At 38.4% G+C, this 26,220-nt stretch overlaps 1 protein-coding gene across 1 annotated transcript; it reads left to right on the top strand.

Moving 5' to 3' along the window:
• The first annotated feature begins 2,232 nt into the window (after positions 1 to 2,232).
• Positions 2,233 to 24,239, top strand: slc16a10 (solute carrier family 16 member 10). Its single transcript, XM_077510932.1, has 6 exons — positions 2,233 to 2,707; positions 13,815 to 13,959; positions 15,284 to 15,707; positions 17,768 to 17,911; positions 18,782 to 19,010; positions 20,308 to 24,239. The coding sequence occupies exons 1-6, from the start codon at positions 2,386 to 2,388 to the stop codon at positions 20,523 to 20,525; spliced, it is 1,482 nt and encodes a 493-aa protein (XP_077367058.1). The 5' UTR covers positions 2,233 to 2,385; the 3' UTR covers positions 20,526 to 24,239.
• The last annotated feature ends 1,981 nt before the right edge of the window (positions 24,240 to 26,220 follow it).

Here is a 26,220-nt window from a genome sequence, read left to right as displayed (position 1 = left end):
CAGCCTTGAATGGTCGTCGGGGAGAAATGAAAATGTCTCGCAATCGCCAGTGGAAACATTGTTGTGTATCGGTGAGTACTCAAGAGTTGAGTCTCGTGTTGGCCTGAAAAAAATAATAATAAAAAAAAGTGTTCTGGAACATCCCGAGCTATTTCAGTCTCCCTGCCAGAATGTAAACGAACAACTGCCGTTTCCTAACCGCTGTTAGTTCATTTTATTGATGAACGGCACATTCCCCATTATAAATGGATTAGAACTCACTGTTGCCCACCTAACAATTTGGTGTTTTTGTAACTAAATAGTAGTTCAGATGAAGTGTGAGTGAAAGACTCAATGTTTGTTGCCCCAATCAACAAAAGTGTTCTCTTTTGCCAATGACACACGAAAAATGAGGCCATCTCTTTTGTGAGATTTTGCAATTGTGATTAGACAAACACGCATACTTATTTGCTGGAAGTGGTCCTCAATCTTGCACAATGCGACCACTCGGCGCTCTTGTACTGTATTTCCAGTGTGTTCAAGCAAGTGCGTTCATGTTTCTAGGCACTCTTGTATACTTCCTTGCCTTGACAAAGCGTTGCACTTTACTCCGATAAGGGCTTTGTGAGGTTTAATTCGGGTTGGCAATCCTCAATGACTTCAGCGCTGCTTGAGACCTCCTCCTTATTTTCTTAGTCTAGTTTAATTAGGACGTTTTTCCTGTACTTCTGCTTGATGGAAGTGTCTTCTAAAAACAGGCAGCAAGTTGGGAAGTTGTTTTGGAGTCCGCCTTCAACCCGAAATGCTTCAACTAGCTCATCTTGAGTAATCGTTTGCTCAATTCTGTTGATGCTTTTAAAACATAGACTAATATAAACGTGTTAAATATGACACAAAGTCCATAATATTGCAACATGCCATGATCACTTTCAGCCAAGCACTCAAGTATTTCATTCTTCATTGTTTTACTGGTTTTACTTGCTTTACTAGATATTTACTCAGTTTTTACTTCTTCCCTTCTGCATCTTCTTTCCTCCCGATTCCTGACCCCCTCGCTTTTTCAAAACAAATCAATATGCGTTGGGGCATTCATAGCAATCGGACATTGCAGTACTCCGACGTAAATGCCAAATTAGTTGCTGCAATTTGGGGTGCAAGGTTTTATTTTAGAGTGGCTTGTAGTGGCTTGTTTTATTTTAGGGTGGATTGTAGTCCAGATTCTATTTTTACTCTTTTGATTGAGCATTTTTTACTGCGGTTCTGTTCATCTATTTTAGTTTTGTAGAGTGCCACTTATTTATTCACTTTGATCGATTTTAGGACTTTTTTTTTTTTTTTTTTTTTTTTTTTTTAACTTTGTGGTTCAGGTTGCAGTGTTTGGTTAATAAACTTTGTCAATTTGCTCATTTTTTGGTCTGATTTGCAATCCAAAGCATTGACTCCTCATTACAATTTATAATATTAAAAAAAACAAAAAAAAAACATTAAAGGGAAGTCAACCCCCCAAAAATCTTTAGAATAATGTCTAATGTGCTCCCACTAATCTAAACATGGCATTCTGATAAATATTGCATTTGCGGAATATGAGCTAAGCAGAAAAATCCACCTGTTTTTGTCCCTCTCAGGGGGCGGCCATTTTGCCACTTGCTGTCGACTGAAAATGACATCATAGTTCAGCGGAGCCGTGATTGGTCGTTACATGTGCCCTGAGAAACTGTGAACTCATTTTCAGTTTACAGCAAGTTCAAAATGGCCGCCCCCTGAGATGGATAAAAACGGGTGGGTTTTGCTGCTTTTAACTAATATTCCACAAACGCAATATTAATTAGAATACCGTGTTTTGACGATAGTGGGGCTGCGTAGAACATATTACTGTAAAGTCACTTTTTGTGTTGACTTCCCTATTAACTTTTATTGTTATGGGAAACAATTTGACGTAACTTGACTCTTCTTGACTTGGCGTACGTAATTTGACGTAAATGTCAGTAATTATAAAATATATATTTTTAAAAAATAACATCTTTTTTTTACATATGAATCAAACGTGGCACAGAAGTACTAATTACAAAGTCATGTGAGACTAAACAATCACTGATTATGTGCGTCTGTAGCGGCTGTAACTTGACTACGCCGCTGATGCGTCACGTGTAGAGGCTTTTGTCCAATCAGCGGCAGGATGTCCCGAAGCCCCTCCCCGCCGTACCCGCTATTTATAATCTTGCCAGAGCGGCTTCTTGACAGTTGCAATAGATGCTAAAATATCCTGACCGCGGCAGCTGCAGCTTCACCCACGGATGCTGCGCCCCCTCGCACACCTGAAAGACCCGTTTCATATCACCACTATCCGGAACCGCATCTCGAAACTATTATTCATTCAACTAGAATCCAAAAGTTGACGCGCAAACAATGGCAGAAGGGACTATCGTCACAGATGGAGATGCGGCGAGCAAGGTCCAGGTACCCGCCGTCGGCGCGCCGGTCGAGGAGAAACAAGCCGAGGGGGAGCCGGAGAAGAAGGAGAACGGGGACGGCCAGGTGACCGTCCCCGAGCAAAGCGCGGAGTGCACGTTCGTACACCCGGAGGGCGGCTGGGGATGGCTCGTCATGCTCGCTGCCATGTGGTGCAATGGCTCGGTGTTCGGGATCCAAAATGCCTTCGGTATCCTCTTCCTCTCGCTACTACGGGAGTTTGGCTCCGAGAACGATGAAGACCTTCGCTTCAGGACAGGTGAGCAGCCACGCTAACGAATTATCCTGACGTACAGTTTAGTGGTCGTATTCAATGCCTCTAACATAGTCTCAAAATCCGGACTAATTTAAATGGAGGTGCTAAAACATTTGAGGAACCATTGACTTTACTTTTAAAGCGACACTGCGGCCATGTTTAGTTCAATGTCAACAACTGAATGAAATGTTGATTTTTACTGTCCACGTAAGCTGTGCGTAACCAAATAGGAAGAAAGTTAGCGACGGCGACCAGCCACGTTAGTTACATCTGGTGATTTCCTGGCATTACATTTTACGACTTGACACGAATGTTGCGTGGCGACGAGGACACTCCGCGGAGTTTCAATGGAATCATTTTGTCAGTCTCTGGGTTGTGTGGGGCTTCCAGGTGACGCCTAACTACGCGTGGCATCCTTCAAAGTACGCAAGCATGGCTGTCATAAAAGTAGTACATTTTACATGGTCACTATCGTAAAATATTTCCAGTAGCAAATAGCTCTGTCCACATTGGGTGGTTGCCACGTATTGTTTAATGTGTGAATGTTTTTATTTGCCTTTGATTCCGGTTTTTGTCCACCACAATACCTCTTAGCTTTGGTGACTTCAGTGGTGGGAGTTAATTAGAATTCAATGACATGAAACTAGAACAGGCCCATTCAGTGTGTGTGTGAATGTTTAATTAATTAAAGGTGTGTCATTGTTCAATGATTCATCGTTATTTAAAGAGCACAATTTGCATTATTTACCCTTTACAAACCAAACTCTTGTTCTATGCACTTTTGAGAGGAACGACGGCGATGTGGCAGTTATGTCATTAATATCAAAAGCCTGATAGTTACTTCTTTGATTTGGAATTTGAATGGGGAAAGCTGTATGACAGTTGATCATGACATCAAACGTTCTTCCGGGTGGCAAAAGCGCTGCTAATAAACAAGCCCTTCATGTCATTTGATCAAGGCAGATCTAAAAAAATTATATATATTGGTGTTGTTCCGATACCGTTTTTTTCGCCCCCGATACCGATACCCAGCTTTGCAGTATCGGCCGATACCGATACTTAAGTTGTTTTTTTTCCTCACCGTGAAAAAGCTGTCATTCTATTGGTTCAGAGCATTCAAGGGCCAATAGGATATCTTAGATCGGCATGCAGTGAACATGTCACATACCAGTGAATGTCGTGCACAAGCAAGACACAAGATGCTGCATCCAAAGTCCTATATTAGCGTTGGAATGAATGGTATCGGCATGTTACTCGTGAGTAGATACCGATACCACTGTTTTAATGCAGTATCGGCACCTCTGCCGATACCAGTATCGGTATCGGAACAACACTAATACATATATTGATGTTTTTGTCTCACCCCTCATTCACCGTTAAGTAGCAGCATTCACATATGTTGTTCCTCAGAATGGCTCACCTATTTTTTTTTTTCAACGCAAACATAGTAGGTTCCAAAATATTGGACTTGCGCACGAAGATCAATGCTGGTCACGGATGTGAAAACAATCACGTATCACTGATATCCTGGAATGCAAGGTCATCATGCTCAGTGTCGGAGCAAGATTCTCTGATGTCATCCCTGTAGTGCTTACACAAAGTGGGTGGGGAGTGCGGGGGGGCCGGGGCGTCATATAGTATTGCATGGTATCTGGGGTGAAAATGCTGAGTTGTGTTTACTGCATTTGGTGCTCAATTTATTCACATACACTTTCAATGAAATGTATTAAAAACACACTACCTTGCTGTTTATTTTCTGAAATACCCCCCCCCCCCACCCCCTTTATTATTTGTAGCACACATCTGTACATGAACATTTTTTTTATTTTTTTTTGCAAATGTAATGTTTCTGTTATTTCTTACGGAAGCGTATTGCATTCACTAGGAAAAAAAAACTGTTTTTCTGACTAATTTTTTAGGGAGCTTTGTTTTTTTGAGTATTTTTTTCTGTTTTTCTGAATATATATATTTTTTCTGTTTTACTGAATATTTTTTTCTGTCATTAAAAAAAAAAAAAAATCAGAAAAACAGAAAAAAAAAACCTTCCAAAAAACAGGGGGGAAAAATTATTCCAAAAAACAAAACAAAAAAAAATATTCCTAAAAACAGAACAGTTTTTTTTTTGTTTTCCGTTTTATGGAATTTTTTTTTCTGTTTTTTTTAATAATGGAGTAATTTTTTTTCTGTTTTTCAGGATATTTTTTTTATGACAAAAAAATATTCAGTAAAACAGAAAAAAAAAAATTCATAAAAGCAGAAAAAAATAAATACTAAAAAAAAAAGCTCCCCAAAAAAATTAGTCAGAAAAATAGATTTTTTTTCAAGTGAATACAATATGCTACTGTAATTGTTAATTCCCACTGTGCTCCAGTTGCACACGTGCCTTTCTCCAATGGGCCAGAGTTCACCAGCGCTAGCTGTCATAATGATTGGTGTCTTCCCTCAAGTTGAGCTGAGGCAAAGGGAGTGTGGGAATGTGCAAAGTTGGACTTAAAACCTCACTTATGTAACTCAAGGCGTTCAAAACCTTTCCATGTTATGAAGGCTCGAGGAGCAGCTGTGTGACGTGTACAGTACACTTGCACAGTCTTAAAAAAATCCCATCCAAAAAGTTTGATTTAAAAAAAAAATGAAGGCTTTACAGAAGAGTGCTATGTCATTTGTAGTGACTATTTAAAGGGATACTTCACTTATTTAGACCATTATAGCAATAAAAAGTTCATATTTTGTCTAGAATTAATTTGATACTTTCATTATTTTCCATGTACAATTAGTACCTCTTAAAAACACATTTTGCAACTTGCTGTCGACTGAAAATGACATCACAAGGGCTCAGTCATGTTGCCATTAGATAAATGGCTTATATCTTTGTTATTATGACAAGGTCTCTTTGGCTATATTGTTCGCTCCCGAAATTTGGGTTTCAACAATCCATTAATACCGCTATATTTGATTCATTGAGGAATCTGCTGGGGGGGGGGGGGGGGGTGATTGATTTCCGTTCTTTGACATGACAATAACATAAATTAATGACTTGGGCTTTGCAAGGTTGATGGTTCAGTTCCCTCTGCAGATGAAATTGTAAAAATGGGGCGTTGCTCAACGTGTCTTGTTATCAAAGTCGAGGTCATTAAACATTTTATGATGACACCAGTTAGTTTGACCCTGGAACTGATTATTTATTCATTAACTACAATAATACACTTTTACGTGGACCCGATTTTTTTTTTTAAAGAAAGACTGGCTTAAAATTGGACTTCGGATAGACTGTTTTGAAATAGGAACTACCCACCACATCCTTAGGACATGACCTCTCACCTGTCTTTCCACTGGTTATCTGTAGAGAGCAGTTTCCTCTGCCGGAACTCTTCATTCTGCTGTTTCCACATGTACCGCAGTACAAATGAACCTATTGCGCATATACCTGCACTGTATATGTTCTTTACCTCTACGGTGTATCAGCCATCCAGTACCTTTAAATATGATAGGGTGTAGGGCTGGGCAATATATCGAAAAAATATCGATATCGCGATATTGGGCCATGCAATATGCATATCGCAAAGACATGCAATAATTTTCATATGGAATTTTTGGCTTTTACCTGAAATTGACCAATCAGACACAAACTTAAATGTGCATCGCCATCTAATAGTTTAGGGTAATTACAGGGTTATTACAGGGTAATAATAAGGTAATTACAATGAATTAACTAGGAACACATTGAACTTGCTTTTTACCACATTAACATGTTATTCTTTCATTTGACAATAAAAATGTTATTTCTTTAGGTACATGTTAAATATCGATATCGCGATATTCAACAACTATATCGCATGTCACATGTTTTTCCAATATCGTGCAGCCCTAATAGGGTGGGGTTTACGTTATTTTCTATTTAGGTTTCAGTTAATAGTGTAGCATTAACCGATGACATATCAGCACAACAGTTACTGTTCAGACAAAGATGACCACCTAAATATGTTTGTGTTGATTGTCAAAATAGTGTCTTCTATTCTCAAATAGTGTATCATCTGATGCCAAAGTTCTGTTCGCAAAACTGGAAATCCTAATCAACCAATGGCAACGGTTTTACACTGGGGCGGAGTGGCTCAGCCCATAGATGCGGCTGACGAAGGTCAAAGTCGGTGGCCTTAGTACCCATGTGGTGGACTCTGGTTCTCTCCCTGTGGGAACCGGTGAGCTGCTTTTTGATCAATGGGCTCGACTTAAGCAAAGCCAAAAGACCTTTGGACCACAATGAGGCTTGACAGTCGCATATTGCACGGTGTGACTAAATGTCCAGTGACCTGTACTGATGTGATTTAATGATAAATACATGAAGTCCAATAGTATTACCTTGGCTATGACGTTTGTTAACGTGAAGCTGATATTTTGTTGCTGAAAAGGGAAATTGGTTCACTGACTGGATTGAGACGTTAAACATAATATTATTTCAGTACCACTACCTCTGTTATGCTGTGTATGAGGCAGCCAGGATGTTTTTGAAGATCACCTGATCTGTCAACAACAGACTGAGCTTCGTTTAACAGAAACATACAGCATATGGCTGGCGTTTGACCTACCTAGGCGCCAACATGCAGTGTAAAGTAGTTTGAGTGCCGCATTCATATTACTAGCTAGACATACTGTTTAAACCTGATCCATGTTCAAGTCAATGTAATACCTTTTTAAAATGGGACTGTCACTTTGGCGTGACGTGGAGGGAATAACGTGTACTTTGTTGGGTGTCCAAACCAAACATCTTTTAACGAAAAATGATCTCTTTAAGCATGGGTACGAAGTTAAGTCTCTCTCTCACTGTGTTTAAGCTCACAGGCTGTTCTGTTCTATGGGACTCTTAACAGCTGGTCAGTTCAGCCATTATAGATATACAAAAAAAAGGTTGGATCAAATCTCGTTAATGATTGCCGAAGCGTTTGAACTGTGTTTCTGTGAAAGCTGTTGAAAGATAAAGCACAGAGAAGGTAAACATGGTTGAGGCAGACCACCACTTCAGTGCCTACAGGAGCGCCAATGATTTTGCCTCCTGTGCATGACACAGATCATGAGGCGCCAAAACAAGTCATCTGAGAACTTTGCAGAAAATGGCTTTGAAGGTCTTCAGATTGTGTAATTTAAAACAAATAAAAACTTTAGATGAATAAATAGCTCTTTATAGTTTTATACAGTAAATGAAGTTTTCAAAAAATACAAAGTAACTTAAATATCAATCTTTTATTTTAATTTCAAAATAAAACAAAAGGTGCAGAGAATTCCTAGTGTTATCTGCATCTCTTAGAACGTTAACCGAAATGTAAATAAGTAGATCCTTGAAGTTAATGGATTTAAATAATCTTATTGCTCTGTAGATGTTTAAAAAAAGACAGATGCTGATATTCGTCAAAAATGCCAAATCTATGCATAACAGGCCATGCATCACAAAAATTTTAGTACACATTAAACATTTACAGTCACTTTTATTATTATCAGCATCTTAGATGATTGAGAAACATAAATGTTGCATAGCAGAGCTGATATATTGTTTTAAAACCAGAAACAATTCAAAGGAAATATATTACAACACACTGAGAATGAGGTCTGATTTTTTTATTTTTTTTTGTAATGCATTTAGGAAGAGTGTTGCACAGAATCCCCCAAGCATAGACTTGTACAAGCCTACCACCCCTGTCCGTTCCCCCCGACGCAGGCCACAGCATTCCAATTTAACGTTTTACATATGGACATAAGTAGCCACTGCAGCCAGAACAAATACCAAGCGTGCACTCGATATGCTTTTTTTTTTTTTTTTCTGCACACACACAGTTCTCCTCACAGGTTTTCACTTCCTGCTTTGTGTGGGCAAAAAACACACGAGGGCAATATATTGGAATTTGAGTTTTAAGCATCTGCAAATTTGTGCTCTTCCTTTCTTTCCCTCCTCCACTGAAACGGGCCAGAACTACAGCTCATGTAAGCAATTCGATGCAAGAAAGATTGCCGTTCTGCATGGTCCATTAAATGCCAGATGTGCGTCTGTAACAGTTGAGGCCCTGATGGGGGTATAGTGATTTTGGAGCAACTAAAATGAATTGAAGACCCCACTGGTGGTTAAACCATTAGAAACTGCACAGTAATCGTATCACTTTTGGAAAGAAGGAAGTGAAAACATCTATTCAGCCTCCATCTGGTTGAACCGCTTCATGCTGTGGAAGTAGAATTGTGTTGTGTAAACGAGGCTTTAAGTTTTATGACTTTTGAGTCCAACAAAGGTATGGCTAGCGTTTGACTTATGACTTGTTTTGTGCTTTCAGCGTGTTACATACGTCCTGATCTAGCTCATACCCTGTATATTCCTTTTGAAGAACGGAAGGAAGAAAATCCCAATTGTTACAAGTGATGTTCTTCACACTTGAGGGTAAATGTGAGGGACCACGAGGGTATTGTAATATGATAAAGAATGCATAGTCTTCAGAAGCCCAATAACAGCGTTTTTGTGGCTATAACATGACCTCATACTCAGTTGTGAAATTCACAATGATGTTTTCTTTAAATTCCTTCCAACCACTCCCCCCCCACACAAAATAATTGCTTCAAGTTGATGTGCTTGATGCAGGACATCTGGTCCTGTTTGGCACTTTGTTGGCAATTAGTGCAGATGATTTGTTAAAACCTCGCCCTGCTCACCTTGTGTTTATCCCAGCATGCCCGTGTGAGACATGAAACAGACTTTGAAAATCGAAATTGGCTGAGCTCCTATAAAGCACATTCTTTGTGATACAAATAGATGGTTGGTTTACAGATTGTAAGAATATCCTGTGCCTGGGTCAAGATGTTGACAGGAAAATGGTCTTTGACACCTCAGCGATATGAGCCAATTAATGCCCATCCATTAGATTTTCCATTGACTTTAGTTAATAGATACCTCAGCAAGCAGATGCTCAACAACTGAGAAGTCATTCACAAAGTAAAGTCATGGGGAAATCATGGGGTCCTTGTGTACTTGGCAAACATAGTCTGATTTATAGTTTTCAGTAAGTGACTACCGAAACAAAGATGTAGTAGTTATATGAAGAAACATCAGTTTAAGTGAAACCAGTAAAACTAATAACTGCATGTTTTTGTTTGTGTTAAGCTTCCTTACCCTCAACTCTTTCCACTTTCTTACCATTGCTGCCATTTTCAGTTCAGTGTTATTGGGGTGACTGGGTTCAAGGGGCTTCTAAGCATTTTGAACAGCAGACCATGACTTAGGCCATCTGCTTTGTCTGTTAACCAGGTACGTAGGTGCACGGCGGATGTCATTTGGACAGAGGGGAATCCTTGTATTACATTTTTTTCCCCTCTTTGAAGCATAAATGATTTAGCAAGGAGTAAAAGCAGATGCAACAATAACAGCAATTTCCTGTTGTCTTTCACGGAGTCTTTCCATTTATTACATTACATAGCTTAAAGAAGGACGATATCCCTCAATTTGACTGGACTTGACTGCAGCAAAAAAACAAAACAAAAAAACACTAAGGCAGTGAGGAGAATGACTGCAAGAAAATGTAGGGTTATGCAGCACCGGTTGTACAGGTTTAGGATGATGGATTACTGTCTGCAGTTAGTGCGCCCCTAGCGGTGGTGGTCAGCGCGTCAATGCGAGTGAATTAGAAAACCGTGTGAGCTAGAAAATAGGTCAAACAGTTGATAAATCGGCGACCAATGCTATGGTGAACTTGTGCACGGCCGACGGATGCTCTAATAGCTCGCCGAAAATCAAGCTCTCTACATTCATTTGTTATGGTGATGTTTGCCTTCCGGGAGGCGCCGCCGACGTACAGCAAGACGAGTTTATCCGGACACAAACTATTTCATGAATAACGTTTTACACCAGTAACCCGTGTCAACCAAAAGATAAATAGGACATGCCTTTGCTGCTACGCAGCCGACATCCTTCACCCATCCAGACACAAAATATTTCTAAGAATCCAGGCTCTTGATGGCGTCAAAGTTCTCCGATGTGTAGGCGCTCTTCTTCACAATGAGATCATTTAAAATATTGTGATAAGTTATTTGGGGGAACGTTGTGGCTTGCTTTGACCAGGCCGATGGTGAAAGTAGATACGGATCTTTCCCTCCAACCAACTCCAGCTTTTGCCAATACTGGCTAAGAACGTCTGGTTCTCGTGTTTCGCGATAACTATGGACGTTTTTTGGTACATTTGTCATGTTTAGATGAATCTTTCACTGAAAACGCTGCTCCCGTCGTGTCTTTCTACGGATTGTTTGACCATCAAGAGCGTAAGCGTTCGCTAAGCATTCTGGGTAAAGTGAGGTCAGCTGGAAGGGTCTATATTTGTCTTGCACAAAGTTACTTGTGGAAACTAATAATTTAAATCCATATTTTTATATGTGACCTGCTCCGGTCACATCGCACAGGCTTCATCTTGAGTAAATAACAAAAATAGATTGTTTGGACAAAAATGTTCATTGAGAAATTTCTCCATAAAGTTTCTTTCCCAGCACCATAAAAGTTAAAATCGTAATAGAAGTTTATGGAAATACGCAATTATTAGAACAAGTTAATCTTTGGAAAACATAAGTTTAGCTAGCAGCGCATCGTCTTCTGCAATGGCATCATAAAAGGAAAACAAAAGCCAAACGTAAAAACAAAACATTTGTTAAGTTAATCCTTTAATGCTCATTAGGTAGATATATAAAAAATGAAAACTTTGATTACATTTTCGTTCACCTTTTGTACAGCTTTGGTTATATTTTCGTTTGCCTTTGTTTTAAGTTACAAAAAGTATACATAAAGTTACAACACTGTCAAACTTTGTACAGTCCAACAGTAAAGGTAGTTTATTTTATTAAGCTGATGGTAGCTAGTTAACTGGAAGTTAGCTAGCTAAGGTTTACGTTGCTCATTTGTGTCACCAAAGACCACAAGTGCCATTGTCATCAATACGTGACCAAATTATTTTTCAATTTGTAATTTTGAGGTTCAATTTGAATAGGTTTCACCTTTTCATTCAGCCCACGTTTCATTCCAATATGAGTGTGTTGACTACTTCAGCCAGTAATAACACAGAAAGCTGACACACTGCTCTCCTGTTACTCAAGTAAAAATCAGACAGGGCAACACATTCTGACTACAGCTGCTCCTATTTATTTTTTTCTCACAGGTTTCCCCTGACCTATCCTCAGAATTTAAGAAAACATGTTTTTTCTATCCCGCCTTTGTACATGTACATACCTGTACCAGCCACATGTTGAGAATTTCTCTGCTGTTTTATGGTACAGAATTGCATGGAAATCAGTGGGCACTGAAAAGCGCCCCAGGCAAATCGGGCTTAACAACTCGTCGCCTTTCTGGACAATGGCTGTGCGCTGTATTTTCCACATTGTTACTTTTTTCTTCCTTTTCCATCTTGTTGTTTTCTCTTACAGTAAAATCCACTATACTATAAAGCAATGATCAGGCCAGCTCAGTAAGTGTAAGAACATGTCATGTCTGAGTTCTTTGCCCACTGCTGCATACAAAAGCAGAATTTTGTCCTGAAAAATGCTGACCAAGCATTGTAAAGAGAAGTGATTCTTTCCTGTATTTATACTTCGGCTCACAGATTTCAGTGTAAGCGACGTTTGCAAATAACTACTTTCTAATGGAAGGTAACCTTTGAGGAATTGTAGGTATTTGTTTTCCTTAGAAACTCGTATAACAAACCCGTATTCTAGTGTTAACAGACAGCTGTCCTCTTCCAACACCTCCCGTGCTGCATTTCACTCTTGTATGCAAGTGAAAATTGGAGTGTGAATGTGAACATTTACCTTCTGTTTGACCAGAGATTATAAATTGTGACATGCTCACTGGCAAAAATACACACATTCTCAAAACAAACTATGTGAGTCGCAAATGGAATATTATTATTATTGTTGTTGTTGTTGTTGTTGTTATATATTTTTATTTATGTATTTATTTTTACCTTATATCCCTTAAGGTCAAGTATTCAATTTATAAATAGGATTATAATGTAGTTGTAAAGATGTAAAATAGGTATCTTGGCTCAGTTTAAATTGTGGGCTGGTCTCTTGGGGTGACATGGAATAAAATAATCATTAAATATTTGGTCCTAAAAAACATCCCAGGCATCTGCCCTATATCCCAAACATACCTTCCCCTTTCAGCTTTTGTAGATTTAATGGCAGAAGTAAAATAAATCATTTTGTTGACAATAATGTATTCTATACACCTCCCCTAGTATAAACACAGCATTGTGATTAATATTGCATTTGTGTAATATGAATTAAGCAGCAAAATTCACCCATCCCCAACCATCTCACGGGGCGGCCATTTTCCCACTTGACATCATAGTTGCTCAGGGCTCTGGGAACGACCAATCCTGGCTCTCCTGTTTGGCCATGTGATGTTAGCAAGTTGAGTCATGATTGATTATCTGAGAACTGTTATATGTTTGTTTTGTTTTTTTGTCGACGGCAAGTTGCAAAATGGCCGCCCACTGAGATGGCTAAAAAGGGGTTGGATTTTACAGCTTAATTCATAATCCACAAACGCGATATTAGAATGCTGTGTTTAGAGTAGAATAGTGGTGCCTTTGACTTGACTTCCCCTTCAACAAAAAATATGAGGCTCCAAATGGTCTCATGGACACACACCAGTATGTCCAGTCTATGATAGGACATTTATCTATCTTGACCTCCTCTACCTGAAGTTGTGCTATTTTGGTTTGTTTTGATTCACACTCGGCCACTTCAAATTTATATTGTGGCGTTGCGCGGTATCTTAGTTCCATCTGTATACTTTAGAATCAGGCCTTCATCTTTCCTGATCACTCCTTCCTGTTCGTACGTGTGTCTTCCTTCCTGTTGGCTCGGTTGATAAATCTCCTGAAATGACGTTCTAAAACAAAAAAACAACTTGCCATATGATTGAGCCAGTCAAGACATGGTGTGATTTTTACCATAGTAAAGTACTTGGATTGTGTCCATGCATTCCTTTAATACAGCATTAAAAAATTTTTTTTGAGGGGTTAGACTAGAGATTCTCAGATGAAAACACTGGATGTACCAAAATTTTTCAAAAACTTTCTCTCTCCATGTTTTGCAGCGTGGGTTGGCTCCCTCTCCATGGGGATGATCTTCTTCTGCTCTCCAATTGTGAGCGTCTTCACAGATATTCTCGGATGCAGAATGACTGCCGTCGGTGGAGCAGCTGTCGGCTTGGTCGGCCTCCTGGCCAGCTCTTTTGTCACGTAAGGAAAATAAAAAAAACTATAAAAAAAAAAAACTTGACTGTCAAAACTGAAATGTTTCATGGTATTTCCACTATGGTTCCATTGTGCAAAACCGATTTGGTTCATGCGTGCGATTATGTACACACGAGTAAACAGTCATAATAACATGTTGAAATATCTGATCAGAAAGCACGCTCGCCTACGCCTTACTTCAAACATTTCAAGTGTTATTATAAGTAAGCAATTAAACACTAAAGTGCTTATCAAGTGACTGTTGAACCGTGTATAATAAATCGTGATGGTTTACTTGTGTAGCTGAAAGTGCAAGGTGCAGAATTCTGGTAATATAACTTTGCTATTGGGATTTATTTACCCAATCAGGACTTTAGAACCACCCATGGATTCAAATCTGTATCTGTAATTTCTGTACCATTTCTGATTTTGAATTTTTTTTTTTTTTTACTAGCTTCTCCTGCTAGCCGCTCTTCTTCGCTACTCAGGCTCAAACAAGCTTGCTGAGTCCTTTCGCCGAGACAAAATCGGAAATTTAGGTAAAATAGGAATTGGCGGTGGGCTTGCAGAGTCTGGTGCAAGTGACATTTAGTGGTCATTTATTACACACTGTACCTTTTTTTTTAAGCATCATCATATTTCAAGCCTGCAAGAATAGAATAGCAATTAGGTTTCTTCATAAAATCCGATTCATTTGGTAGATGAATAAATAATCATTAGTTGTAGCCCAATTGTATTATGTTTCTTATATAAATTGAGTTTTATGAATGAGTTAACAGAATATTAAAGGCCCGGTCTGCCATTTTCACTCAGGAAAAGAAGTAGTGAGAAGTAGTTTGGTTGTTTAAATCCTGTATTTAAAAAAGCGCCTTTTCCTGAGTGAAAACGGCAGACTAGGCCTTTAAGTTCTTAAAATAATGGCTTCAGTCACAGGTGTGAAACTCAAGCCCCGTGGGCAAGATCTGGATTTAAAATGTCCATATAAGCCCTACTTTGGACACTGCAGTACTATGCTGTGCAGTGCCCACTTTGCTGCAGTGGTCTATTTTTTTGCTTACCTTCAATATCTCCTTTTCTCCTGTCGAATAATATTTACTGTGGCCAATAGCCAAATGCTGACAAGTAAATACAGACAACCTTGGTTCCTCCCATGCTCATCCTTTGGTCTACCTGATGCATTTAATGGGGTATGATTATTGTAGTTTTATTGTTGGCTTGGTCAATCATGTGCAGAGGAAAAATGTACTGATAAGGATACATATAATAATAATTAAAAAAAACAAAAAAAAAATTAATACAGGTCTATTTTTTTTTTGTAATCCCCCTGCAGGTCTTTAGGCCCCATGTACTTCACCTACGGCATTGTGTTTTCCTGCGGCTGCTCATTCGCTTACCAGCCCAGCCTGGTCATCCTGGGCCACTACTTTAAAAAGCGCCTCGGCTTGGTGAACGGCATAGTGACCGCCGGCAGCAGCGTCTTCACCATCACCCTTCCCTTCATGCTGTCCGGCCTGCTGGACAGAGTGGGCTTGCAGAACACCATGCGCGTCCTCTGCATCTTCATGTTTGTGCTCATGTTGGCCGGCTTCACCTACAAGCCGCTGCTGCCTCGCAAGCCCAGAAGCGCACGTGGTGGTTGTCCGCCTCTGAGCCAGATCTTCAACGTCAACATTTGGAAATCGGTGGGATATCGCATATGGGCTTTCGGCATCCCGGCAGCACTTTATGGCTACTTTGTGCCTTACGTTCATCTGGTAAGCTTATTTTTTTTTTCCTCCTTTAATTCCGTATATCGGTCAGTTTACTTTTACTGATGTCCCCAAATTCAGCATGTTGCCTTCTGTGTCATCTCTGTAACCGTTTTCAAATCAAAAGTGTGCATTATAATCCATAGGGATGTAACGATATCCAAATGTCACGATACGATATTGTCACGATATGAAGCTCACGATACGATAATTATCACGCTATTGTGGGGGAGGTTGGCGATATTTAAAAAAGGTCACAATATTGTAAAAACATGAGGTCATACTAAAAAAAGTACAATATTGTGCTTTTGCCCATAACGTTGTTGTTGTTGTTGTTGTTGTTGTTGCGCGCTACCAAACGAAGAATTGAATACGTACAATTTCTCTTAATAACATTATGTGGCCCTTGCGTCCTGATTTTCTATTTAGCGCCCGCTATTTGCGATGTTAGTTAGGTTAGGCCCGTTTATGATTTTTAGTGGTAATCTACTGAAGTTCTCAATAGATGAATTTTCATTAACCCTCAGTTTTAAATCAGATTTTTTTTAATGATAAATGTAGACTGCTGTGCGAGAGCAAGCCGACCCTTTTGCGCTCTTGAACCTGTTGTCGCACTTTTCACAAAAACAGGCTCCTCAATCTGCAGCTCTCCTTTCAACTCAGACAGTTCTGTAAACAGGTGTCACTTTTCTTGACTTTCCCTCATTTTTGGGCAACAATATGGGAAACATTGACACAGCGAAAAGATCTTCTTGGGAGCGCTTTTGTGCAGAGCCTTGTGTTGGATCACAAGGTGACTTGTTTTATTTGAAAGTTGTTACTCTGTTTGTAGTGCGAGATCATCCCGACCCAAAGTTCCCAGTCAGTGTTTTTCCCTTCTCCGATATCTGCGACTCAGGCTGGGGTCTGACAGGGGCAAGGCCGCAACCCCAGCACCACGCCTTATGCTTGGCACAAAAAAAAAAACAGAAAAAAAAGATGAAACGTGTGTCAAATAACACATTGTTCTGATTCCCTGGAATAGAGCACCATCAGAACCTCAAACACTGTAGCATTATTTGGTCATTTTTCATAAGAGCTTCAAAATTGCTACACTGACTAACAATAGAGTAGTTTCTTTTTTTCTTGAAAGTAGCTTTTGTTGTCTGTGAACTAATGGATCAGCCTGCTCGGACTGAAGTACTGTCTGGTCTGTCTGACAGATTTGATGTTTGTTGGTTTGACAATGAATAAATGCAACTCAAATGCAACATTTAGGATCATGTTGTCAGTTGTTGGGCTGTTGTAAAAAGTGACACACAGCATTATGTTACAATAACTGCACGCTAATTGTTGGGAAACTACTAGGGATGTAACGATATCCAAACATCATGATACGATGTCACGATACCATAATTATCACGATATTGTGGGGAGGTTAGCGATACAAAAAATGTCACATTTATTGTGAAAAAAGAAAAAAAAAACACAATATTGAGCTTTTGTACATTACAGCAATGTATATAAACTACCTCATCTGACCCTAAGCATGGATTTTAAACAGACGGGCCAAAACATGCCTAGTGAAAATTAAACTGCACTTAAAAAAAAAAAAAAAAAAAAAAAAAAAAAAAAAAACAGAGGGTGCTAAAACTGTATAAATGGAAATCAACCTGACATTTTTAACAGATGTTCTGCTTTTAATATCGTGACATGACGACGATGATATATTGTGGCAATTTTAATATCGCGATATCATGATATTGCCCGTATCGTTACATCCCTAGAAACTACGGAGCCCCTAAGGTGACATGGTCGAACCCCCCCCCCGATATCCGATATCGCGCTTATCGTTTCATCCGTAGTGGTAACTGACTGTAAGTCGGTGTTTTTAAATTGACTATGAAAATGTCCCCTTTGAGCATTTAGAAAAAAAAGAAATCTTTATTTTTTCTGTCACAATGACCCTGATTCCAAATCAAGGCGTCGATGTCACGGACTCATTTTGACACATGTTATTCAACAAAAACTGGAAAATCAAACCAATTAAGACTACAATTTGTGCTTGTTGTCTTTCCGTTGCCCAGATGAAGCATGTGGAGGAGCGCTTTGGGAAGGATTCCAATAAAGAAATTCTGCTCATGTGCATCGGCATCACCTCGGGTTTTGGTCGGCTCATCTTTGGCAGGGTTGCGGACTACATTCACGGGGTCAACAAAGTCTACCTGCAGGTACGTTCCCAGCCCCAACAGACGCGTTCACGTTTAAATGGTAGGGTTAGATGTGGCATGAAGAGCAATTACTCCAATAATAGAAGATGTGTGGGGATATTTTTGAGGCCTACTTTTAAATTGAGTGGTATGTAAAGATGAAAAAGTGTTTTTGACCATTTCCATCCTATGCATGGCAACAGCTCGCCATCTTCACCTGCAAAGTGCTGCAAGGTTCATGGCTGGTGAGGTAGTCAGATTTACCCGGTACAATCTGTATTCATTTGGGATCAGCAGATAGTTATTTCGACTGGTACTCCAGATTTTCAAGTTTAGATATATCTTCCAGTTTTGGAGGTAATTTGGAGCAAAATTTTAGCAGGAACGGCCTGTAGCTGCACACTTGATTTTGGAATTGCAACTAGCTTTGTCTCTATTAAAAGAACGGCAGTGACATGAAACTGTGTTCTACACCTGCTCTGCCTCACTGCATGTTTTTTTTTTTTTTTGGCGATTAGCAAGACAGATTAAATAGATGAGAAAACAGGAAACATGCAATTTGAGTACTGACCAGAAACAGTCATGTGTGTCTGGGCTCCGTGCTTGTGAGATAAAACTGATTGATGTATTTGTATGTCATTATTTATTTATTCATTTATTTATTGATTGATTTATTTTTAATTTAGTCATTATTATATGATGGCGTATTAGGGGGCAATATTCTGAGGAAAAATAAATTGCAAATTTGCGACTTTCTAAATTTGCGAGTTTATGAAGTAGCAAATTTGCCACTTTACAACGTGGCAGAATTGTAAGAAAAATTCAGACAAATATCCAATGCAACAAGGTCAAAAATAAACATCAGCAATGACAACCTGCCCATCCTCCCAGGTGACGTCCTTCTTCGTCATTGGCCTGATGTCAATGATGATCCCGCTTTGCCACATCTTCGGAGGGCTGATCGCCGTGTGTCTGCTCATGGGGATGTTCGACGGCTGCTTCATCTGCATCATGGCCCCCATCGCCTTTGAGCTGGTCGGAGCCGAGGATGTGTCCCAGGCCATCGGCTTTCTCCTGGGCCTGATGTCGGTGCCCATGACTGTGGGACCACCAATCGCAGGTAAAGCCGGACAGGACTGCCAACTGTTGTGTGACTGATTAAAATTGTTTTTTTTCATAACCAAGCATCGTAAACTCTTAAAAACAGTTGGGTGAAAAGTAACCCAATTATGGATCAAAAATGGACTGATCCACTTTGACTCAAAAGTGGGTCTCAGATAGACCCAAGTAGAGGATCGGTCCATTTTTGACCCATCGTCGAGTTATTTTTGAGTGTACTGAAGAAACATGAGGTCAAATATTGTCCATTCCAGAAGGCTGGTTGAAACTAATTGGACAATTTATTTACATTTAGAATCAAATATTCTCATAGAAAATCAGAAAAATCTACTTATTCGTTGAGTAAAACTGCTGCCATCAGTAAACAATTATTAACTCTTTCACTCCCAGTCATTTTCACAGAAGCAATCCCTGTCCTGGCTGTTTTACTGGATTTTGACTGAATATTGTGTTCTATTGCTGTTAAAACTAGAGCTGTCAAATGATTACATTTTTTTCATCAGATTAATCACATTTTAGAATTTTGATTAATCACGATTAACTCATTTGCTCCCAAAAACGTATACATATGTTCTATTTTAAATATTGCCATGGTCCCAAAAAATGTATTTATATGTTTGTTTGTTTGTTTTTTATGTTTGTTGTTTGTTTGTTAGTTTTTTACTGCTAGAAGCAGGGGTGCCCAAGTCGGGTCCTCGAGAGCCCCTATCCAGCCTGTTTTCCATGTTTCTCTCCCCCAACACAGTAAATGAGTTAATTGTTTAAAATTTTCAATTCAAGAAAATGTAATAAAGTAGTTAAATAATGCATCCACAATAAAAAAAAATAATAATAATGTTAATGCTTTTTATTTAATTATTATTTATGTATGCATGTATTTATTTGCTTGGCTTAATATTTTTAGATAGCTCTTAAAATTGAAACAAAAATTTGTCTTCTCAAAGCAACTGAATTGCGCCCACTAGTGTTCAGTTTGGCACATTACAATCCTTGATTTCGTTTTATGGAACAAACATTCCTCTATGCAAGTATGAAACGAGACTATAGGTTTTTTTTGTTTAGTTTTTTTTGTTTTTTTACATTTTTGCTCTGACATGTTCTATACATTTTAATTAATTTATTTATATTGGACTAAATCAGGACAGATTATCTCAAGGCACTTTACATGCAATTGTAATAATAAATAATGTAGTGATATGAAATACTGTAGTCATTGCACAGCTCTACTTTGAACAGCAAAATCTTTAAAGCAGTACTGAATTTGTTGGGTTTTTTCCCCCCTCCCTCCTGTCTTATAGGCTTCCTCAGGGATCGACTGGGAAACTACGACTTGGCTTTCTACCTGGCCGGCATCCCCCCGCTCATCGGAGGGGCGATGCTCTGTTTGATCCCGTGGGTGGAGGCCAGGAGCAAGAGAGCGAAAGAGGAAGCGCTCAAGGACGTCCACCAGAAGATGTTAGAACACGAGAAGCCTCAGGAAGAAGCGCAATGCAAAGCCGGAGAGTCGATCCTCTAATCGGCCTGCGCCGCGCTGTGATGTGATGCAACAGACAGTTTGTGTGCCATCAGTAAAGATATTGATGAGTGCCTTCGATAGCACGCCCGCAAATGCCAAAGTGAGGAAACGGGTTGAAGGACTTTAATTGAACATGAATGTGATCACGAGGAACTATGCAATGAAATTTGAAGTCTTAAAATTTGGAAAACTGCTTTTTGTCTTGAAGGGAAAACCGTCCATTTTCCTCACTTATTGAAGACAGAACGCTTGTTTCAACGTCTAGTTTTGGACAGTAACATGAAAGTACATTTATGATGTAGAAAAAGAGTAATTTTCCCCACGTTATTGTGATTTTTATTCGCCACGCTTTTTTGCCGCATAACAACCCCCACATAATACTTCCAATTTACATTGTTCAAATTTCAACTAGCTTCAAAAATTCACACCTCCCGGGGTATATATCGTCTGATTTCACATTACGTACGGTATTTGCACAATTAAATACTTAATATCAACTTTTTTCCCATTCATGTTCAATGGGACAGACAGTGAACTTTTTCTAAGTATCACTTTCCACGCCCACTTATCATTTCCAGGTGTCTGATACTGCTCGGTGGCACAGTTGGTAAAGCATATTGTCCAGTAACCAGGAGGTTATAATTTCATAATTTATCTCTCAATTTGCTTTCAGCATTCCCATGCAATTTCTCCAGAAATTGCACTTAGTCTAGTTGTGGGAATGCTGAAACATTCCCACAAATGTTATTGTGATTTTTATTCTCCACACTTTTTTTTTTTGCCACCTAACAAATACTTCCAATTTACATTGTTCAAATTTCAACTAGCCTCAAAAATTCACGCCTCCCGGGGTATATATATCGTCTGATTCCACATTACTTACAATATTTGCACAATTTAACATTTAATATCACCTTTTCTCCGTTCATTTTCAATGGGACAGACAGTGAACTTTTTCTAAGTATCACTTTCCGCGCCCACTTCTGTACATATAACTTATCATCATTACCAGGTGTTTGATACTGCTCGGTGGCACACTCTGTAAAGTGCATTGTCCAGTAACCAGGAGGTCATAATTTCATAATCTCTTTCTCAATTTACTTTATAAGCATTCCACATGCATTCAAAATCTTAGCATTCAGCTTTCTGCATTCCCACACAATTTCTCCAGAAATTGCACTTAGCATACCATTTTACCACATATTTGCCCTCAAACAAAACTCATCAACTAAACGTTAAGCCGAGTTTCCCAAACGTTTTCAGTTCATAAACCAAATTAAATGTTTGACCATTACGTGAAAATGGTTCCTCCTAACAATCTGACAATATAGAACACACACGACATGAATCGAAAAGAAGAATTTCTGTGCCAAGATTGATCAATAAAATAGCAGACTGCATTTTCCTCAATGTTTTGGTGTCAGTTTGGGAAATCCTGCTCTTATTTAGGTTCATTTCAGTGTTGCTTTCCAAAAGCACATTTCAACAAGTTGTCAACTATTGACACCATTTTAGCAAGTAGCTTGTGTACTTTCAATGTAGTCATAGGATGATGATGAATGTTGACAGCAGAATGTCCTGAAGCTACGCATATTGCTGCCACGTTTTGTTTTTTTTTGCTCATGTTTCATGCTCTCACATTTGAATTTTGTGAAATGTAACACAGTGAGTATAGTCTAAGAATCATAAAGAACTCAAGATAGTACAGATTGGAACAAGATCCAAGTTATTAAAAAAAGTTGAATGACCTCATAAAACGACCGCCTTAAAGTTAGATCTTGAATATGAGGCATGAAGATAAAAAGATGTGTGTTTGATTAATCATTGCCTAAGGGTCACATTCGGCCATGTTTGCAAGAGGTGCGCAAATGCAGATTCTCTTATCGACTTGTCATTTACAAACGTTCGCTGCTGATCGAACGCGCATACAAACGTATTCGATCATAAGCACAGTATTCTGATTACATGAGAATCCACATTCATTGATTTGCAGCCTCTTGTCAACGGAGTTCGCCGTTTTTAATGAATAGTGCGCAAATCCTGACACTTGGAAAAAAACAAAAAACGGTTTGAATTGGAGAATACGACCCTTAGTCATGCAAAAATCACGAGCTCAATATGCAGTTTTACTAAATGTCGGATGCATGTTTTATTTATTTCCATGTTCTTGTGCAAAATGTCACACTGTAATTTATTGGCATTTTCTTATTTACCATATGTGCTTTCATGACTGAACATTGTCCATCCTAGAGACAGGCTGAAATACCAATCAAATGATCATATTATTGTCGCGTTTGTATTTTGCTTCACAAGAACTGTGACACGCGTTACCTCAGATGTGGGAAAAAAAGTCGAGCTGCACATGCTGCCGTGTCCGTCCGTCTGTCCGTCCATGCATCAGAGGCAATGTTCATGTTTCAGTGAATGCATTGACATGCTGAGTCTTGGAAATTAATCAAACTATTTTTTTTTTTTTAAACGTATGTAGAGTTTACATATTGTGAATGTTGTTCTATCATATCACTTTAGCTTCTCTATTCAGGTCAGTCATTTCCTTTATGCGCATGACTATCGTGCTTTGTTGACCAATCGGGCATCTTTCCAAACTGCTGATTAATGCACGTGTGCCATTGCTTTGCCATCCATACTTTTTTAGTGTACCAAATAGGGATGTAACGATAAGGGCAATATCGTGATATTAAAACTGCCACAATATCGTCGTCGTCGTCATGTTGACAATATTTAAAAGGAACACATCTGTTAAAAAAAAAAGTCAGGTTGCTTTTCATTTGTGCAGTTTTAGCGCCCTCTAGTGGCTAGTTTATTAGTGCAATTTAATTTTCATAAGGGATGTTTTGGCCTTCTATGTTTAAAATCTGTGCTAATTGTCAGAAGCTTGTGAAGCGATCAATGTGTGCTTGCATGAGCAAGTAAGTGCCTCAATATTATTAGAGAATGTTGGTGGTTTATATTCATTGCTGTTATGTACAAAAGCACAATACTTTGGGGGGTTTTTTAGTATGTTTTTTTTGTGTTTTTTTTAACAATATTATGTTGTTGTTTTTTTTGTTTTTTGTTTGTTTTGTTTTTAAACCAGTCCCCCCCGCCCCACAATATCATGATAATTATTGTATCGTGACCTTCATATTGTGATATTGTATCGTGATGTTTGGATATCGTTACATCCCTAGTACCTAATTTTGTTGATATAGGAGGCGTGCCACCCAAAGAGATGAGTTTAAAATGTATATATTTAGATTTTATCTGCAGTAATTATTTACCAAGTGCCTTATAAAAAAAAAAAAAGCCTTATCGTTTCATGTAACATGTTTGTTTCGTTTGTATGAGACGTGCTTTTGTGCTCCACGTTTGAAAGCATTTCTGATGAGCTTGTCGCATTTTATTGCTTATGTATTGGTTTCTCTTTGTACTTTAAACTACCTACGATTATCCGTGTATGTGTGTATTTTGGACTTGCTGCAAGTACAGATCGATGTTCTGTATAAAGCCAGCGACTTCCGTCCCTTTTTTTTGTAGGCCAGGTCCCAACATGTGACAAAATGCTCAGAGTTGACATTTTATTGTTTGCTGTGCTTGGTTATGTCGTCATTCCAAATTCCAAATATCGTTGTAATGTTGCCTACTGCGGGATAATGTCACAATGAATGGATTTTATGAAAATACTGTTATGAAAAAAATATATATTTTCTTTGACTTTGTCCTTATTCATCCACCTTCTTCAGTTGCTTCTTTCCCTATACATGGTCGTTTAAAAAAACAACAAAAAAACAAAAACGCTTTTTAAAAAAAAAAACGCATTACTATACATGGTCGTTTTTTTAACAAAATAAAAACGCCTTACTATACATGGTTGTTTTTTTTTAGGGGAAAAAAAAACGCCTTACTATACATGGTCGTTTTTTTTAGGGGAAAAAAAAACGCCTTACTATACATGGTCGTTTTTTTTAGGGGAAAAAAAAACGCCTTACTATACATGGTCGTTTTTTTAACAAAATAAAAACGCCTGACGATACATGGTCGTTTTTTTAACAAAATAAAAATGCCTTACTATACATGGTCGGTTTTTTTAGGGGGAAAAAAAACGCCTTACTATACATGGTCGGTTTTTTTAACAAAATAAAAACGCCTTACTATACATGGTCGTTTTTTTAGGGGAAAAAAAACGCCTTACTATACATGGTCGTTTTTTTTAACAAAATAAAAACGCCTTACTATACATGGTCGTTTTTTTAGGGGGGAAAAAAACGCCTTACTAAACATGGTCGTTTTTTTTAACAAAATAACGCCTTACTATACATGGTCGTTTTTTTTAGGGGAAAAAAAAACGCCTTACTATACATGGTCGTTTTTTTTAACAAAATAAAAACGCCTTACTATACATGGTCGTTTTTTTTAGGGGAAAAAAAAACGCCTTACTATACATGGTCGTTTTTTTTAGGGGGAAAAAAAACGCCTTACTATACATGGTCGTTTTTTAACAAAATAAAAACGGCTTACTATACAGGGTCGTTTTTTTAGGGCAAAAAAAACGCCTTACTATACATGGTCGTTTTTTTAACAAAATAAAAACGCCTGACGATACATGGTCGTTTTTTTAACAAAATAAAAATGCCTTACTATACATGGTCGTTTTTTTTTAGGGGGAAAAAAAACGCCTTACTATACATGGTCGTTTTTTTAACAAAATAAAAACGCCTGACGATACATGGTCGTTTTTTTAACAAAATAAAAATGCCTTACTATACATGGTCGTTTTTTTAACAAAATAAAAACGCCTTACTATACATGGTCGTTTTTTAGGGGGAAAAAAACGCCTTACTATACATGGTCGTTTTTTTTAACAAAATAAAAACGCCTTACTATACATGGTCGTTTTTTTAACAAAATAAAAACGCCTTCCTATACATGGTCGTTTTTTTAGGGGAAAAAAAAACGCCTTACTATACATGGTCGTTTTTTAACAAAATAAAAACGGCTTACTATACAGCAGGGGTGTCAAACATAAGGCCCGCGGGCCGGATCAGGCCCGCAAAGGTGTTTAATCCGGCCCACGAGAGGATTTTATAAAGTTAAAAAAAACAACAACAAAAAAACGGTACTGTCAGACTAATTAATGAGCCTGCCGGCCACAATCAAAATATATAAAATTTCTAATTTCACAAGCAGTCCTCAGATGAGCAATGCAACTTGTACAGGAGAATCGTCCTGGATGTCATTATTTTACACACAACTTAGTTACGTTTTTTATTTATTTATTTATTTTAATCATAGACCGACAAACGTTTTAAATACGACACAAATTCAATTACTGGTAACACAAATAGATATATAAGGATTAGCATCCTTATAACGTCATTAACTGCGCCACGCAATGCATTCTGGGAACAATATATGCAAAACAGGTCTATTTAACACATCCAGAACTCAAGTGTTGTCGCGTTCCATTTGCATTTCTATTATTTTTTGGAACAATATGATTACAGCTGAGCTCTGTAATTTAGGGCAGGCACACAAATAGCAAAAATCTGCGTATAATTGACGGCAATCGTTTTTAAGTTATATACCGTTATTTTACCGATGCGGCCCAATTGGTAATATATTTTCCTCCATGCGGCCCCTGAGCTAACATGAGTTTGACACCCCTGCTATACAGGGTCGTTTTTTAACAAAATAA

Source organism: Festucalex cinctus, chromosome 21, assembly GCF_051991245.1.
Source record: "Festucalex cinctus isolate MCC-2025b chromosome 21, RoL_Fcin_1.0, whole genome shotgun sequence".
NCBI classification, from domain to species: Eukaryota; Metazoa; Chordata; class Actinopteri; order Syngnathiformes; family Syngnathidae; genus Festucalex; species Festucalex cinctus.
Note: the sequence above shows the minus strand (reverse complement) of the source record. Positions and strands in the feature narration are given on the sequence as shown.

Coding starts and splice junctions, on each gene's coding strand:
- slc16a10 (XM_077510932.1), top strand. CDS start 2,386: ATGGCAGAAGGGACTATCGTCACAGATGGAGATGCGGCGAGCAAGGTC. Junction 15,708..17,767: donor TTGTGCCTTACGTTCATCTG/GTAAGCTTATTT, acceptor TCCGTTGCCCAG/ATGAAGCATGTGGAGGAGCG. Junction 17,912..18,781: donor TCAACAAAGTCTACCTGCAG/GTACGTTCCCAG, acceptor CCATCCTCCCAG/GTGACGTCCTTCTTCGTCAT.